Raw genomic sequence first — 19,046 nt, forward strand, 5'->3', positions numbered from 1 at the left:
CTGCCTTGGCCTCCCAAAGTGCTGGGATTACAGGCATGAGCCACTGCACCCAGCCTGTATGGCATTTTTATCGTCACTAATATATAACGGGTGGAAATGGAAAGCAATAGGAACAGTGACTGATACAGAATAAGTACTCAATTGATGGTGACTAATACTGGTAACTTACATCCTCTGCTGTATTTAATCCGCAACAATACTAGGCTGTGCTCAGAAGAGCAAATGTTTCAATAGGCCAAGTGAGTGAGTTGGCCTGAAGGACTGTGCTCTCTTCCCTTTCTGCACTGGCCATTTGACTGGCAAATTCAAACCAAGAACCCGGTCCCGTGCCTCGGTTACGACATGCTCACAGGCCAAGGGCTGATCATAAGGTCATTTACCAAGCCCTGGGTGGCTCACTTTCCTAGGGTGGAGCCCTTTAACCACAGGATGACTTGGAGAACCTGACCCTACATGTTGCCTGGATTACAACTAGCCCCCATGCCTTAGGATTCTGTATCACAGTTGCTTCCGTTCTCTTACCTGGGAAATAAGTTGGGCTTCCTTTACATGAACAAAAGGAAGATCTTTCTTGAATGCAGACAAACATGTTTCCAGGACTACTCTGCAGGAACAGTTTCTGAGAGGGACTACAACTCCTCAAAAACTGTGCTTTTCAGGCCATGAAGGAATGCACCTGCAGCCTCATGAATTCCCTGGGTGAACCTCAAGCAAACTCTGCTCACCTGCTTAATGTCAATCTTCTTTAACCGTGGCTACATCTGAAGCCTTCACAAAGCTGAATTTGCAGCTTCAGTTCTGTTGATTCTGGGTCAGATCTGATCCTGCATGAACATGAGCCTGTCAGAAGAGCCTTGGCCAAGTGGAATATTATGGCTGTCCTTGAATATTTGCCACTTCCAGAATTTTTGAGTATTACACCAGACAATTCATGGACTGTCATTGACCCATCAGACAAACGTGCTGAAGTAGATGGAAAATATCATACACCTGCAGGACATACTCTTTCAATCATTATCTACTTGGAAGGGTATTACACCTGGGTAACTCTCCGAAACAAACCTTTAACAACAGCTGACTTAAAACACAGACAGAAAGCAATAGCCATCCAAATGCTGTCTGAGCTTCGCTTTGCTGCTGGGACTTAAGATTTTGGAGGCAGTTTGGTCCAGTCATTCTCAAACTGTAATAAACACACAAAACACTGAAAGTATTATTAACACGTGATTCTCAATCCATAGGTCTGGGATTGAGTGTATGCCTCTATGCACACCCCCTGCCCGCCCGCTCATGTTCTCCCTTACTCCCCAGCCCTTGAAGGGGTTTGAGTGTATAAAGCACTCATTCACATATTGAAACTGGGCTTCAACTCTGCTCCCTCCTCAGATTTGGCACACTACTGTAATTTTCTCTAACCCAGGTTAGTGAACCCGAATCCCACTTCTCTCAACGTGCATTCCTCAGACCAATTCTGGCACTTGTTAGAAATGCAAATTCTTATGCCGCAAACCAAACCCTGACAATTAGAAACCTGGGATGGAGCCTGCACAGTTTAACAAGCCCCCAGGTGATACTAATGCCCACTCAAGTGAGGAAACAACTGCCCTTGCCAGAGGGATATACTAGAACAAAGTAGAACCACTGGAGAAAAGCAAACACTATATCCAAAAAATGGGGAAATTAAATTATGCAGTTAAATTGTAATTAAAATGAACATGGCTTGAGCAATACAACACGTTTCTGATTCAGAAAAAACGTTTTATAAGCATTTATAACAGAGGAGTGATGGACTAGACAGGGTTGGCAGGTGAGGAGGAAGAGGCTGGAGATATGTAACATTTCTACTTACATAAGAGAAGGTAGCTTCAGCCACTGGTAAAACGGGCAGCAAAAATCTGTAGAGGAGATTCTGGTGGCAGAGTATGTTCAGGGAATATGGCCTTCTAAGTTCCACTTATATATACTGAGGCTGAGAATTGTAAAGAGAAGATACATCAGGTCATTCAAAATACAAGTACATGTATCTAGAAGTTATGTAAAACGTGCTTTGTGTTCCATGAAAAGGGGAGATACAGATGCGCCAGAGGAATATTTTATAAAAACGTAGTTTTCTGTACACTGACAAAGATTCTTTGCTTGATCAAACTTTAGTCAGGCACCTGAACCTTCTCTGGTCCGTGCACTTCCCTTGTGAAATCCAGCTTTAGCAAGAACCTCCTTACTTTTGATATCTGATCTCCCTTAAGATCTTACCAGGTTCAGGGGCCCGGCGAGGTGGCTCACGCCTGTAGTCCCAGCACTTTGGGAGGCCGAGACCATCCTGGCTAACACGGTGAAGCCCCGTCTCTACTGAAAATACAAAAAATTAGCCGGGCGTGTTGGCCCGTGCCTGTAGTCCCAGCCACTCCGGAGGCTGAGGCAGGAGAATGGCGTGAACTCGGGAGGCGGAGCTTGCAGTGAGCCGAGACGGCACCACCGCACTCCAGCCTGGGGGATAGAGCGAGACTCCATCTCAAAAAAACAAAACCAAACAAACAAACAAAAATATCTTACCAGGTTCATCATCCTGCACCATTCCCCCAAGTGCTGTTTGATCACCCTGGCCTGTCTTCAGCAAAAATCCTTTTAGGCTGGTTTCGCCATAATCCCCCTAACCGTTGAGGTTTCTCCTCGGTAAGTTTCCATTCACAGACCTCCCAGCCTGCTCTTTGGTTATAAACTCCCACTTGCCCAGGCTGTATTCAGAGTTAGCCCAATCTCTATCTGTAGAGGTCCCTGTATCTATCCCCATGGTGACCCTTACCTTGCTTTAACAAGCATAATTGAATAATTTTTTTTTTTTTTTTTTTGAGACGCAGTCTCGCTCTGTCGCCCAGGCTGGCGTGCAGTGGTGCAATCTCGGCTCACTGCAAGCTCCCCCTCCCGGGTTCACACCGTTCTCCTGCCTCAGCCTCCTGAGTAGCTGGGACCACAGGCACCCGTCACCACGCCCGGCTAATTTGTTGTATTTTTAGTAGAAACGGGGTTTCACCTTGTTAGCCAGGATGGTCTCGATCTCCTGACCTCGTGATCCACCTGCCTTGGCCTCCCAAAGTGCTGGAATTACAGGCATGAGCCACCGCGCCCGGCAACTGAATAATTTTTTAATGCACACACATAAAATAAACCAAACAGCTATATGTTTTATTTATATTTTTTATGTTATATGTTATATATATGTTTGCACATGTATGTTATGCAAAATCCATACCATCTTTTAAGATAAAATATGTGGTACTGTGGCAAATTTGCTGTGCTTCTCTGGCCTCTGTCCATTAGAAACATTTTGCTAGAAAAGTGACAGGATAGAATCAAAAGCAAATTCAATATACACATATGCACACACAGATATGTACTTTATAAGAGGAGTCTCATTAAAATAAATTCTACCCTCAAACTTACTGAAAAATATTTAAAGTATTTTGAAAATCTATTAAAGACAACACAATATTTTAAAAGTAAGGCACGTGAACAAATTTGCCCATAAATGATTTTTGTAACCATAAAATTCATGTAAAACGATGTTTGTATTGTTCTACATAAAACCACGTGCTCTCTTTAGGTCACATTTGTAAAGCCAGAACTAAAAGAAAAAAGTCTAAAATTAATAGGGAAAGTAGGATCCTTTAAAATCTTATTTTATAGGGTCCATTGTTAAGACTGTAGAGGAACATTTATGTTTTTTAAAAAACTAAATCCACAACATAAACATGAGAGAACATAAAAAAAAATAGGGAACACGGGCTTCCCGCGGCCGCGGAAAATAACCCTGAGGAGCAGCACCAACATCCTCACTGCGCACCGCAGCGCAGACCAGGGCGGGTTTGGCCCCTGCGAGCGGCCACTGGCCCCGACACGTCACCTTCCCAGAATACCCAGGGGCGAGCCGGCCGCGCTGAAATGATGGCGTATTTCCTGCAAGCTGCTGCAATAGTGGTGGGTAGGAGGAAAGCTCCCTCATTTTCACCAGGCGGTAGGCATGGAACATCCCCTGAAACCTTATGCAGTCATCTTGGTTTTTCTTCCCTAGCCTCAAAAAATACTTCAAAACTACTAAATTCCTCCTTCAGGAGAGTCTAGGAATAGGAGTTTTAAAATAATTAAGACAACATAACATCTACTATAAAACATACATCCATGTAAAAAGCATTTGATCCAGAAGGAACTAAATCATTGATGGAGAAAAAAAATGACATCATAGATCTCAAAGGAAATGTTAGTTTCTTCTATTCCTACTTACCTGGAAATTTATGGCCTTTAAAAGCTGATTCTGAGAGGTGAAGCCAGCTGGACTTCCTGGGTCGGGTGGGGACTTGGAGAACTTTTCTGTCTTACAAGAGGTTTGTAAAATGCACCAATCAGTGCTGTGTAAAAACGCACCAACTGATGCTCTGTAGCTAGCTAGAGGTTTGTAAAATGGACCAATCAGCACTCTGTAAAATGGACCAGTCAGCACTCTGCAAAATGGACCAATCAGCAGGATATGGGTGGAGACAAATAAGGGAATAAAAGCTGGCCACTCCACCCCAACCACCAGGGGCAACGTGCTGTGGTTCCCTTTCATGCTGTGGAAGTTTTGTTCTTTCCTTCTTCACAATAAATCTTGTTGCTGCTCACTCTTCAGGTCCCTGCCACCTTTAAGAGTTGTAACACTCACTGCGAACGTTCTCAACTTCGTTCCTGAAGTCAGCGAGACCACAAACCCACCCAGACACAATTCTCAATTAAAATTTCAAACGTGGTGCATACTACTTCCTGAACAAATGCTGCAACCTAATTTAATACTGTTACCATTATATGATCTACCTATAATCCATGTACACATATACTATGAAGCATACGTAGAAACAAACACCAAAGTATATATGTATATATATTTTTTTCTTTTTTTCTAGAGACGAGGTCTGGTTCTATTGCATGGCCTGGAGTGCAGTGTTACAATCACTGCTCACTGAAAACTTGAGTTTCTGGGCTCAAGTGATCCTCCTGCCTTAGCCTCCTAAGTAACTGGGAGTACAGGCTGAGTCACTAAGCTTATATACCTATCTGATCTCTCTCAATATCTCTCTGTCCCTTCCCCCCACTTTCCCCCAAGTTTTTAAATTTTTTCACCTTGAAACATTAACCCACATTGCTCCTTAAAAGAATAAGTCACTAAAGGCCAGACGTGGTGGCTCATGCCTGTAATCCCAGCACTTTGGGAGGCCAAGGTGGGTGGATAACAAGGTCAGGAGCTTGAGACCAACCTGGCCAATGTAGTGAAACCCCATCTCTACTAAAAATACAAAAATTAGCTGGGCGTGGTGGCAGGTGCCTGTAATCCTAGGTACTCGGGAGGCGGAGGCAGGAGAATCACTTGAATCCAGGAGGCAGAGGTTGCAGTGAGCCGAGATTGCACCATTGCACTCTAGCCTGGGCAGCAGAGTGAGACTCCATCTCAAAAAAGTCAACCTGGCCGAAAAAACCCACAATGTGTGTTTATAATCAGATGTATATCTCTGATTATTCAAGGAATAAAAAACTATAGAACTAGCTGAATATCATTCCTAAATTTGTCACAAGGAGTTTTATAATTTTGGAATTATTCCCTGCCACCCCTTAAAATTTTTATAACAGCAACATTCTTCTACAATTACATAGATTTTTAAAAAGTCAAATTACAAATTAAAAGGTGAGGAATGTATAGTTTTGGGAACAATTTGTTATATTGTCAGGCTTATGTTGTATAATGCAACAAATAAAAGTTTATGCTATATTTTTGTAAGATGAAATCAGAACATCAACACTAGGAAAACAGATTGATTGGAAAATAACGTCAAGTTGGAAGAGAGCTTCGTTGGAGAAAAGGGAGCATAATGTATACAGGAGGGATGACAAAGTTTCTCTGCTTAACCAAAATTTACTCAGGCTTCTCCTCCACCCATCTGTGGACCTCATTATAAAATCTAGTTTTAACATGGAAGCCTGTTTACCAAGGACTCTCTTCTCGGCCAGGCAAGGTGGCTCACCCCTGTAATCCCAGCACCTTGGGAGGCCGAGGCGGGCAGATCACGAGGTCCATGGCAAAAACAAAAGGTTGGTGGAGGAAAGAAGATAGGGGTAACATGTCCCACATAACTTCAAACCCAACAAGGCCAACAAAATTTAATCTTGAGGTGTGAGAATCAGCTTTTTTGATTCTACCTCTCACCTTACAGAGACACTAGGGTAGGGCTTAGGTTCCCAAGCCTCCAGGGGACTCTGCTGCCATGACTGCTGGAGTCAGCCCACGCCACAGTTCTGCAGGTTGTAGTCAGGTGTCTATGTCTATCACAGGTTGGAATTATGCACTAGTGAATCATAGGTCTGGGTCTGGGAACTCAGGGGTGGCCCTGCCCACATGGCTCAACTGAGTATTGCCCTAGTGAGGGCACTCTGTGGTGGCCCCAACCCAACAGTTCTGCTGGACGTTGCCCTGGTGGGAACTTTCTATGGCAGCCCTGCCCCTATAGCAGTTCTCTGATTGGGCCCTGAGGCATTCTTCAAGGCTTCCTCGGAAATTAGGTGGAGAAAGCCATGCCTTCACAGCTGTAGATTTAGCATGCCGGCAGTTAGCACCGCATGGGAGCTGCCCCATGTTTGGCTCCTTGTGTTTTCTGGAGGAGTGATCTGAGCTGTACCTGGGCCCACTTGAACCACAGATGGGGAAGCTGGGGAACGCTTTGCTTGACTTCAGGGAGGAGATACATGAAGCAGCATAGTCACTGAGCCCCAAGTTCCCACAGGCATCCTGGGTTTCACTGGGACCCTGGGATCCTTCCTTAAAATTGTTATTCCCTCAAGGACCTGGCACTTGAGTCTGTGATGGTTGTGGCATCCTCAGTGTTCTCCGAAATGTCTTCAGGGTCACCCTCCCATTGTGTTAATGAATAGTATCTGGTGTCCTAGTCATACTAACCTCCTTATCAAATGGTCAGTTGGCCACACAGTTGGTTTTCTCTCCTGAACACATTTTAAAAATTCTTCAGAAGGCCAGGCTGTTAATTTTCCAAATCTTTATGTTCAACTTCCCTTTAACAATAATTTTCTTTGGCCCTTTCTGGCAGGGACGACCTACCCATGAGAACACGTCTCTTGCAAAGGATCTCCTTCATCCCTCTCCAGAAGAGGAGAAGAGGAAACACAAGAAGAAACGCCTGGTGCAGAGCCCCAATTCCTACTTCCTGGATGTGAAATCCCCAGGATGCTATAAAATCACCACGGTCCTTAGCCATGCACAAATGGTAGTTTTGTATGTTGGCTGCTGCACTGTCCTCTGCCAGCCTACAGGAGGAAAAGCAAGGCTTACAGAAGGATGTTCCTTTAGGAGGAAGCAGCACTAAAAGCACTCTGAATCAAGATTAGTGAGAAAGCATCTCAATAAACACATTTTGGATAAAATAATCATCATCATCATCATCATCTTTGGCCAGGCGAGGTGGCTCACACCTGTAGTCCCAGCACTTTGGGAGGCCGAGGTTGGTGAGTCACAAGGTCAGGAGTTCGAGACCAGCCTGGCCAATATGATGAAACCCCATCTCTACTAAAAATACAAAAATTAGCCGGGCATGGTGGCAGGCACCTGTAATCTCAGCTGCTTGGGAGGCTGAGTCAGGAGAATCACTTGAGCCCAGGAGGCAGAGGTTGCAGTGAGCCAAGATCGTGCCATCGCACTCCTGCCTGGGCAACAGAGCAAGACTCCATCTCAATAATAATAATAATAATAATAATCTTTTTTTTAAGATGGGGACTCACTCTGTTGCCCAGACTGTAGTATGATCATAGCTCATTGCAGCCTCGACCTCCTGTGCTCAAGCAACCCATCCCGGCTGATCTGTTTCCCTTCTGATTATAAGGTCTATCTTTTTTTTTTTTTTTTTTTTTTTGTCGGAGTTTTGCTCTTGTCACCCAGGCTGGAGTGCAGTGGTGTGATCTCAGCTCACTGCAAGCTCCACCTCCCGGGTTCACGCCATTCTCCTGCCTTAACCTCCCGAGTAGCTGGGACTACAGGTGCCCGCCACCAAGCCCAGCTAAGGTTTTATATTTTTAGTAGAGACAGGGTTTCACCCTGTTAGCCAGGATGGTCTCTATCTTCTGACCTCATGATCCGCCCACCTCAGCCTCCCAAAGTGCTGGGATTACAGGCGTGAACCACCATGCCCGGCCTACAAATTCTATCTTTAACTTGACTTTCTCTTCTCACAGTTTACTATAAGCATTTAAGAGAAGCCATGCAGTACCCTGAAAACTTGGCTTAGAGATTTCTTCTGCCAAATATCCTAGTTCATTGCTCGTACATTCTACCCTCCAAAAACTACTAAGACACAGAAATACCTCCACCAAGTTTGTGGCAGGCAGGCTCCCATTAGCAACCAGAACAGTCTGTTTCCACTGACCCTCTATTATAATTCTAATCAATGTATAATGTAAACATTAAAGAACTGGAGAAACTGGTGCCTGAGCGTAAGGGCTGGAACATTAAAATAAACCCACTAAGTCCTCGCCTGGGCTTTCATAGCCTAAAGTCTGGTTGAATAATAAAAGAATTTTACACATATACCTTGTTCCAGGTACCCACTTAAGATTAAAAAGCTTTCCAAGACTCTAGAGAAAGATTTCCAGACCCTAGGCCCTACTTAAAGATAAGGCATAGATTGAAGGAAACGCTCCTCTTTGGAGATGCCATTCCACTCGTAGCATGGAGCTTAGAATGTATATAAGCACTAAAAAAAACTTGTAACTTTGCGTTGGTATGGCGAATTCCTCCAGCCTTCTCCCTGTAACCAGCTGCAGAAATAAACTCCCTTCTTTCCCAGACCTTGTTCTTTCCAGGAACAAATCCTCCACCGTTTTGTAACAAGGATGGCTTTTCCTCTAGTTTCCAATAAGATATTCCTCATTTCCATCTAAGACTTCATCAGAATGGCCTTTACTGTCTATATTGTTTCCAACATTCTGTTCACAACCACCTAGATAATCTCAAAGATGGAGGCTTTCTCTATGGCTTTTCATCTTCTTCTGAAACCTCACCAGAATCGCCTTAATGCATGGCAAACTAGGCTTCTTCTAGCGTGCACTTCCAAACTCTCCTCCAGCCTCTACCCATTACCCAGCTCCAAAGCAGCCTCTACATTTTTAGGTATTTGTTATAGCAACACCGCCACTTCTCAGTACCAATTTCTATCTTAGTCAATTGTGCTGCTAAGCATAATATCTGAGACTAGGAAATCTATAAAGAACAGAAATTTGTTTCTCACAGTTCTGGAAATCCAATTATGTCAATCCAATTATTATGCCATCAAGTCACTGGCATAATTGGTTAATTGGTGTCTGGTAAGGGCCGCTCTGTGCTTGCTTTCTTTTTTTTTTTTTAAATGGAGTTTGACTCTGTTGCCCAGGCTGGAGTACAGTGGTGCAATCTTGGCTCACTGCAACCTCCACCTCCCGGGTTCAAGTGATCAAGTGATTCTCCTGCCTCAGCCTCCTAAATAGCTGGGTTATAGGTGCCCGCCACCATGCCCAGTTAATTTTTGTATTTTTAGTAGAGACAGGGTTTCACTGCGTTGGCCAGGCTGCTCTCAAACTCCTGACATCGTGATCCGCCCACCTCGGCCTCCCAAAATGCTGGGATTACAAGCCTGAGCCACCACGCCTGGCCTACTCTGTGCTTTCAAGGTAGTGTCTTGGCCTGGCGTGGTGGCTCATGCCTATAGGGCCGGCATTTTGGGAGGCCAAGGTGAGAGGATCACTTGAGCCCAGGAGCTTAAGACCAGCCTGGACAACATACTATTGCACTGAAGATTACATTTCAACATGAATTTTATTTTATTTTTAATTTTTATTTTATTTTATTTATTTATTTTTTTGAGACAGAGTCTCGCTCTGTTGCCCAGGCTGGAGTGCATTGGCATGATCTCAGCTCACTGCAAGCTCCGCCTCCTGGGTTCACGCCATTCTCCTGCCTCAACCTCCAGAGTAGCTGGGCCTACAGGCGCCCGCCACCACGCCCGGCTAATTTTTTTTGTATTTTTAGTAGAGATGGGGTTTTGCCGTGTTAGCCAGGATGGTCTTGAAATCCTGACCTTGTGATCCGCCTGCCTCAGCCTCCCAAAGTGCTGGGATTACAGGCGTGAGCCACCGCGCCCGGCCTCAACATGAATTTTTGAGAGGTCACCATCATTCGAATCACAGCAGTGAGGATTATTCCCTGGATACTTGGCCTAGAATTCTTTCCTTCTTGGCTTTCTTTCCTCTATAGGTATTCCCTGACTTCCTGGGCTGCAAATCTCTTATTCCTAGCTCTATTTAAGACCCCTCCATTGTCTGTATTGGATTCTGCTTCTCCCTTGGGATTTCTCTGTCATCTGAATCCCCTCTTCTCAAATCCCTGCTTACGATATGCTTTGCCGACTCTGTCCACCTCTTTCTTGGCATTATTTTACCCTTCGGTTCCCTTGCATCCTTTGATATTTCCCCCTTCAAGCCCCTACCTGCTTCATCGTTCCTCCCTCTGCCCTCCCCAGCCAGCCTTTTATCTCCTCCAGTACTGCAATCACTTGGTTTTTAGGGCCCTCTTCTCCTAAGGGACGGAAGATCCTGCAAAATCAACTACCTGAGTCAGAAAAGAAAAGAAAGCTAATTGGAAATAGACTGGATGACAATTGCTAGACGTCTGCTCAGCCATTCACCTAAAATTTAGTTAACGGCCTCCATAAGAATGACCTCTGATAATAGGCACTTACACCCCCTTGAGTCTCTGTAAATAATGCCCCCTAATGTGGCACTTCAGAAATTGAGATAATAGATGCAGGAAGCACACTCTTTTACCTCTTCCCCCTGAAGTGGGTCATAAAAGAATTCTCTGACCTGCCTCCCCTGAAAGTAGGTCATAAAATCCCCATTCAACAGGGGTCCTTCTCTATACCCAGAGACCAAGAAGAATCTGAACAGATCTTGCTAAGTTCCCCCCAGATTATTGCCACTAGGTCGTACCCATTTGTTTTCCAATCACACATTTGCATAGCTGTCTGTAAAAATAGATTTTTCCAGCCATGCTCGGTGGCTCATGTCTATAATCCCAGCACCTTGAGAGGTCAAGATGGGTGAATCAGTTGAGCTTGGGAGTTCAAGACCAGCCTGGGCAACAAGGCAAAACCCCATCTCTACAAAAACAAAACAAAACAAAACAAATATTAGCTGGGTGTGGTGGTGCCCACCTGTAGTCCCAGCTACTCGGGAGGCTGAGGTGGAGTATGGCTTGAGCCCAAGGAGGTGGAGGTTGAAGTGAGCTGAGATCATGTCACTGAACTCCAGCCAGGGTGACAAAGCCAGACCTTGTCTCGATCAAAAAAAAAAAAAAAAAAAAAAGAAACAACAACAACAAAAAAACAGGGTTCTCCCTGGTTCTTTTGGTCTTCATTTCTAAAAGCTCCCATGTCACATAATACTTTTAGTAACTCATTTGATATGATGTTTTCTTATTACTATGTCTTTTGTTATAGGGGTCTCACTCATTAACCTTGTAACAGGTGATGAAAATATATTACTTTTTTATTCCTACAATTTCAAATAAATCAGTTTGTGTCTGTTGCTGGGTGGGCCACTCAGGAAGTTCACCAGAACACTGGATGTCATCACCAAAGACATACGAACTGTAAACTAGGAAAACTCATTAGACTGTCACTGCCTTCCTAACTTCACCATCTAAAGACAAGCTCAAGTTTAAACAATCTTGACTGGTTGATCTCTGGACTCAGAAGCTGAGTTTACAGTTTATTCCAAATATTAATCTTTGTTTTTCTTTTATTTTCACATAAACTAAACTCCTCTCATTAAAAGCCTGACAGCTACGACCACCTAGCAGTTATCTTCTACCAAGTCCCAACAAATGTTACAGCTGGTTCTTAATGAACAAAAAGCAACTCAACAACAACAAATTGACTAACATTATTCAAATGAAAGAATGTGTCTTTTTTTTTTTTTTTTTTTGAGACGGAGTCTCGCTCCATTGCCCAGGCTGGAGAGCAGTGGCACAATCTGGGCTCACCGCAAGCTCTGCCTCCCGGGTTCAAGTGATTCTCCTGCCTCAGCCTCCTGAGCAGCTAGGACTACAGGGGCCTGCCACCACGCCCGGCTAATTTTTTGTATTTTTAGTAGAGACGGGGTTTCACCGAGTTAACCAGGATGGTCTCGATCTCCTGACCTCACGATCTGCCCGCCTTGGCCTCCTAAAGTGCTGGGATTACAGGCGTGAGCCACCGCGCCCGGCCATTTTTGTATTTTTAGTAGACACGGGGTTTCACCATGTTGGCCAGGCTGGTCTCAATACTCCTAACCTCAGGTGATCCACCCGCCTCAGCCTCCCATAGTGCTGGGATTACAGGCATTAGCCACTGCAGCCCACATGAACAGATTTTCTAAGAAAATATGAACTATGCATGTGTGCCATTAAAACACACTCCTGTACATCCATGTTTGTAATTGAAATCAGCCTAATAGGGTTCACACCAACTGTTAACTGTAGTATGTGGCATTAAAAGTGGATATAGGGCCAGGCTTCCCTGCATTTTTACTGTGAATTATCCTGAATTGTGTTCCCCTCACATGGTGCAGCAAAACATAGCATTGTTTCAGTTTTGAAATATATTTTAAAAAATATTCCTGCTGAAATGAACTTAGTCATTTCTATGTTTTTACCCCTCTTTTTCTTGTTCCAATCTTTTTTTTTTTTTTTTTTTTTTTTTTTTGAGACAGGGTTTTGCTCTGCAGCCCAGGCTGGAATGCAGTGGTCAAATCTCAGCTCTGCTCACTGCAACTGCCACCTCCTGGGCTCAGGTGATTTTCTCACCTCAGCCTTCCGAACAGCTGGGAACACAGGCGTGCACCACCACACACAGCAATTTTTTTTTTTTGGTATGTTTTTGTAGAGATGGGGTTTATCCACATTGCCCAAGCTGGTCACGAACTCCTGGACTCAAGTGATCTGCCTTTCTCTGCCTCCAAACTGATGGGATTACAAGCATGAGCCACCGTGCTTGGCCCTGACCTTTCTTCTTTCAGCTTTCTGGGACCATCTCTCTCATTAAAACTCAGTAATATCCCTAGCAGCTGCTTGTACCAACATTCTGTAAGCTTTTTCATCGCCTCTTATTTTCTTGATACCAGATGGTTCCACAATCCTGAATCCTATAAACCAAATGAAGTTTCCATTGGAAAGCATGAATGGAACCTGTGCCTGAAACATTCAAGGACTGATGTGGGATCCTGCATCGAGTGGAGTGAGTGGATGAAGAGAATGATGCAAGTTTCTGACCATTTTCCTTGCGACCATTTCCTTTGGCCCTTAGGATGTTTTGTTTTTGTTTTTTCTCTGTCAAACCCTCTACGCTTTTGCCTGTATAGACTCTTTCTCTAAAGCCAAAACTTTGGGTTAACCACTTTTCAGACACTAGGAAACCAAAATTCTCAATTTACAGTCATATCTGTGGCATCCCTATTAGGAAGTTGCCAACTGTAGCTAATTAACGTATCTAAATACATATAAAATCAAAGAATTAATGCGCCATTAAGTATCCTCAACATCTAGCCCAAGCATATACTTTCAGATTGATTCAGGTAAATGAAATAATCTCTATCTGTAGTTCTGAGAGGTGAAGCCGGCTGGGCTTCTGGGTCTATGGGGACTTGGAGAACTTTTCTGTCTAGCTAAAGGATTGTAAACACAAGGAGCAGCCCTCTGCATCTAGCTAAAGGTTTGTAAATGCACCAATCAGCACTCTGTAAAAACGGACCAATCAGCGCTCTGTAAAATGGACCAATGAGCAGGACATGGGTGGGGCCAAATAAGGGAATAAAAGCTGGCCACAGGCACCAGCAGCACCCCCTGGGGTTTCTTTCGAACTTATGGAAGCTCTGTTCTTCTGCTTTTCACGATAAATCTTGCTGCTGCTCACTCTTTGGGTCCGCATTACCTTTATGAACTGTTAACACTCACCACGAAGGTCTGCAGCTTCACTCCTGAAGCCAGCAAGACCACGAACTCACAGGGAGGAATGAACAACTCTGGACCTGCCACCTTTAAGAGCTGTAACACTCACTGCAAAGGTCTGTGGCTTCACTACTGAAGTCAGTGAGACCACGAACCCACCGGGAGGAACGACCAACTCGGGACACATCTGAACATCTGAAGGAACAAACTTCGGACACACCATCTTTAAGAACTGTTAACACTCACTGCAAGGGTCCGCGGCTTCATTCTTGAAGCCTGAGAGATCAAGAACCCACCGGAAGGAACCAATTCCAGACACAGTTCCTGAAATATTTTGTCATCTGTTCATACTTAGTTTCCTTCCTGGCACAAAAATCCATTTTTTCTTCCCTGATATATTTTTTTCTTTTTTTTTTTTTGAGATGGAGTCTTGTTCTGTTGCCCAGTCTGGAGTGCAGTGGCACAATCTTGGCTCACTGCAAGCTCCACCTCCTGGGTTAATGCCATTCTCCTACCTCAGCCTCCTGAGTAGCTGGGACTACAGGCGCCCGCCACCATGCCTGGCTAATTTTTTGTAATTTTAGTAGAGACGGGGTTTCACCATGTTAGCCAGGATGGTCTTGATCTCCTGACCTTGTGATCCGCCTGCCTTGGCCTCCCAATGTGCTGGGATTACAGGCGTGAGCCACCACACCCAGCCTCCCTGATATATTTTTCTTTAGTTACTACAACTACTATTTGTATCTAGTTATAATTTTCTTCCTCCAGATAGCATTCCCTAACCACTTCAATTTCAACCACATTCCTATACATCTGAAATTCCCCAGTAGAGTGCATAGTCTAAATCACAAATTTTCTATCCAGAATTAGTTGCTTATTTGTTTGTCTGAATTCCCAATTCACAGATGCCCCAAGTGCAGGAAGAAAGCTGAATCTTTCATTCTCCTATCCATCTACTACATGCGAGAAAGAACGTGATCACTCAAATTTTGTTCACAAAAATGCAATGGAAATGCTATTTCCGTTTTCTCCTCCCGAAATTAGGAACAATTCAGTATTTATGGAATACCATTCTTGACGTCCAAAAATAATGTTAGATCTTGTCTTACAATTCCTCAGTTTCCCTCATTTGCGTAGAAGTAAAAGAACTTCAGTCTTGCTTATCTGTTCCTCCTCATTTCTTCCTCCACAACCCCATTTACAACTCTATGAACAGATCATTCTGATTCCTTTGTAATTAGTGTGCCATGTCCCTTCTCACCTCATTACACTTGTGAATTTTTCTGATTTGCATGTCCTTTCCTTCCTATGTTCTGTGCACTTGAAATCTGAATTTGCCCTTGAAAATTTAACTCAGTCATCATTTTACCTCAGAAACTGATGTTGACTCCTTATGTTGTTTAAAGATAGTCAATCTTCATTATTGTCAGGTTACATATTCGCAAATATGCCCACTCACTAAAGTTTATGTGTAACTTCAAAATCAATACCTGCGGTACCTTTGTGGTCATGCACAGAGTGGCAACAATTTTGTCACCAATTGAGCATATTCCCAGGTAAGCTAGAACAAGATGACATTCTTCTTTTTTGTCTCAGTCATACAAACATGTGTTCTTTTCATGGTCCGTGCAGTACCGCACCGCATCTGTGAATTGACTTAGGATTGAAAGCTAGGTAGGCATCTGTTGAACATTTGACTACCAGACCCGGAACTTTTCTTCATATAGAGATCAAACAATACTCTTAAGTACACGTCTCGGCTATTTCATTCTAGGGACCCTGTGATTAGTTAGCTACCACCAAAGTCTTCTGTTTGCCAAAACGTTCTGATGACTGGTACATCCTCCTCTGGCCTTTAAAACAAATTGTACATCCTGTCTTTGGCAAAGTTGTCCCATGAGCAAGATGTTTGAGTCATTTTCCTCTACATAAGACAGCACAATCAATCTTTATTTTTTCGTTTTGTTTTTTAAGACAGGGTCTGTCTCTATTGCCCAGGCTGGACTGCAATTGCATGATCAGAGCTCACTGCAGCCTCAACCTCCAAGGCTCAAGTGATTCTCTGGCCTAGTCCCCCAAGTAGCTGGGACTACAGGTACACACCACTGTCCCTGGCTATTTTATTTATTTTTTGTAGATACAGGGTCTCATTAGGTTGCCCAAACCGGTCTTAAATTTATGGACTCATGTTATCTTCCCTCCTTGGCCTCCAAAATGCTGGGATTATAGGTGTGAGCCACATGCCCACAGCACAATAAATCTTGAATCACCAGTAATAGCACTCAGGTTAATTAACCCAATCTACTGTTATATTTTGTCCTCCTTAGTATAACGACCTTAGAATGCTCTTCCAATCTTCCCCAGGTTTCTTCCAATACATGTTACAATTTCTTTGCATGTAGCTGTTTCCTACAGGTCATAGTGTGTACCTGTCCCTTAGGAATAGGTTGATATTCAGCCCTAGTTATGGGGTCTAGTCATGCTACTAGCAAAAAGTAATGATTTGTGGGGGACTTTAAGAAAAATGGGCATCCCCTTTAATGGTATCTAACCCAGCTTTTGTGCAGAGGAAAGATGTTTTCTTCACACAATAGAGAGAAGCTACTTCCACTGGTAAGAAAGGCTCAGCCTGACTTTCTGTTTCCAGATTGTCAGTTTCAACCGAGTCTAAACAGATTCCCCCATTCCAAGTTTCAGGATCTCATTCTTGGTTTTGATGTTCAACAATATCAGCCCTGCAGCTACAAGAAATGAGTTTCCTTCATAGTCGCCATGGAAGTTCTCAGGTTTTCAAACCGTGGCTTAAACTGAGAACTGAGGAACCTAAGCTTGTTATTTTCTCTTCATAATCATTCAAAGACCCTCAACTGAACCCATTCCACCCCACAGTCCTTACAGTTATCTTGACTACCATAACATTCAGTGCAGCAGTCACTTGGACTCCCAAGGCACGTGTTTCAGTTGGCACTTTGTCACAATCAACCATAGGCCATTGCTTGATTAATTGTGATACCACTGCATGTCATAGTTACTAGTATCCCATTGCACCTAAATTGGCAAGGAGCTGCAGAATGTGCTCAAACATAAAGGAATGACCAACACAACTTCCCAGACTCACCTCTGTGGAACTGTCTCAGAACAACGCCAGTATTAATTCTTTCAGGGAGGGTCTGATCAGCAGGCAGACAAAGCACAACAATTTGAGGAGGGAGTGTTTGAAATGGACATTTGTTTACTGTAAGTGGATTGCAATCCAGAGCTTGTTAGAGGGTACACAGAATGGTCACAGTGTGTGGCACCAGTGGAACTTTCCAGAAATCTTCCCGCTTAGATGCCAGGGAAAGGTGTTCACAGGTAGGTGTCTCATTGGAAGCACTACACTAGAAACCACCTGAGGGTAGGGGATATGGGAAGTGACTGACAACCAGTGCTGCTGACTGTCATGCATTGTGGGAGCCTGATGCTAGAAAAGCCATTGTTGCCGCAGGATTGCCCATGCATACTGTAGAAACCTAGTGCTGGAGAAAGGCATGCATGCTATGGGAAACTGTTGAGAGACCACAGTGGAATCAGAAAGGAAAATCTCCTTTTACAATGTCCAACCACCTTCGACTACTGACAAAGCTTACTGTTGCAACACCATATATAGATATAGATATAGATATAGATATAGATAGATAGATTGATTTTTTTTTTTTTTGAAATGGAGTCTTGCTCAGTCACCCAGGCTGGAGTGCAGTGGCACAATCGGCTCACTGCAAGCTCTGCCTCCCAGGTTCATGCCGTTCTCCTGCCTCAGCCTCCCAAGTAGCTGGGACTACAGGCGCCCGCCACCATGCCTGGCTAATTTTTTGTGTGTATTTTTAGTACAGACGGGGTTTCACCATGTTAGCCAGGATCGTCTCGATCTCCTGACCTCGTGATCCACCCGCCTTGGCCTCCCAAAGTGCTGGGATTACAGGCATGAGCCACCGCGCCCAGCCAACATAATATATTCTTAAGGGTATCTGACTTAATTTTCACAGAACAGGCAATGAATGATTAATTTGGATCTAAAAGGCAACAGTTTATTAATTGGCATACAGTTCTTCTAATTAAAGGAATAATAAAAAATTAAAACATATCTTCAAACATAGTGATGGTATTTGCAATATTTTAAATAGATCATTGATTTTTCCATTGACGTTTGTAATAGAAAATGTTGGGAGAAAAGCTGAGTGTTGGGAGAAAAGCTGGGGCAGGGCTTGCATGTCTGACATAAAGTAAAAGAGTCTTGGAACATGTCCAGGGTCCAGGGTCTAAACTCCCTTGTGGCCTTTGGAACATGTCTAGACTTGCTGGCTCCTTGCTTCTAGCACTTCCATTATCTCAAGTGGCCATATGTTTCAAAGAAAATGCTAAACCGTCACAGCTGTAGCTCATTTGCTTGATACACCGCTTCCTTTCAACCCCCACATCCTCACCACCTGTTTCTTTGTTTGATCACCAATAAACAGCGTGGGCTTCCAGAGCTTAGGGCATTTGCAGCCTCCATACTAGTGTTGGCCCCTGGTCCCACTTTCTCTCTTACCTTGTCTTTTCTTATTCCTTTGACTCCGCTGGACTTCGTCACCCCACGGCCTGCTCCGATCACCCCAACAGGAAATACTTAATTTTGATTCATACATTAAAGACAGATTAAATTGATAGTTGAGTTTGTAATAACACATTTTCCACCTGAACTCTGAGCTTCTTTCCTCATACACAATTCAAAGTGGTTCATCGCTTTATACTTTCAATACATACTTTTTTGTTTGTTTGTTTGAGAAGGAGTCTCGCTCTGTTGCCCAGGCTGGAGAGCAGTGGTACGATCTTGGCTCACTGCAAGCTCTGCTTCCCGGGTTCATGCCATTCTCCTGCCTCAGCCTCCCGAGTAGCTGGGACTACAGGCACCCGCCACCACACCTGGCTAATTTTTTGTATTTTTTAGTAGAGACGGGGTTTCACCATGTTAGCCAGGATG

General features: G+C 43.9%; 2 protein-coding genes across 4 annotated transcripts in view; one reads left to right on the forward strand and one right to left on the reverse strand.

Annotated features, from left to right (window-relative positions):
* Window positions 1-7,450, forward strand: part of LOC105555472 — a 32,655-nt gene extending 25,205 nt beyond the window's left edge. Inside the window, exons 2-4 of the mRNA XM_012002433.1 lie at window positions 817-1,030; window positions 3,774-3,975; window positions 7,125-7,450. Of these exons, the coding sequence (XP_011857823.1) occupies window positions 817-1,030; window positions 3,774-3,975; window positions 7,125-7,400 (692 nt within the window). The 3' untranslated portion in view covers window positions 7,401-7,450. The remainder of the gene's footprint in view (window positions 1-816; window positions 1,031-3,773; window positions 3,976-7,124) is intronic.
* Window positions 1-19,046, reverse strand: part of SNRPN (small nuclear ribonucleoprotein polypeptide N) — a 213,927-nt gene that overhangs the window by 81,405 nt on the left and 113,476 nt on the right. For all 3 annotated transcript variants that reach the window (XM_012002429.1, XM_012002430.1, XM_012002428.1), the window contains exon 3: window positions 1,850-1,963. The gene's annotated coding sequence lies outside the window, so the exon portion shown is untranslated. The remainder of the gene's footprint in view (window positions 1-1,849; window positions 1,964-19,046) is intronic.

The sequence above is a fragment of the Mandrillus leucophaeus genome, unplaced genomic scaffold (genome assembly GCF_000951045.1).
Source record: "Mandrillus leucophaeus isolate KB7577 unplaced genomic scaffold, Mleu.le_1.0 Scaffold687, whole genome shotgun sequence".
NCBI classification, from domain to species: domain Eukaryota; kingdom Metazoa; phylum Chordata; class Mammalia; order Primates; family Cercopithecidae; genus Mandrillus; species Mandrillus leucophaeus.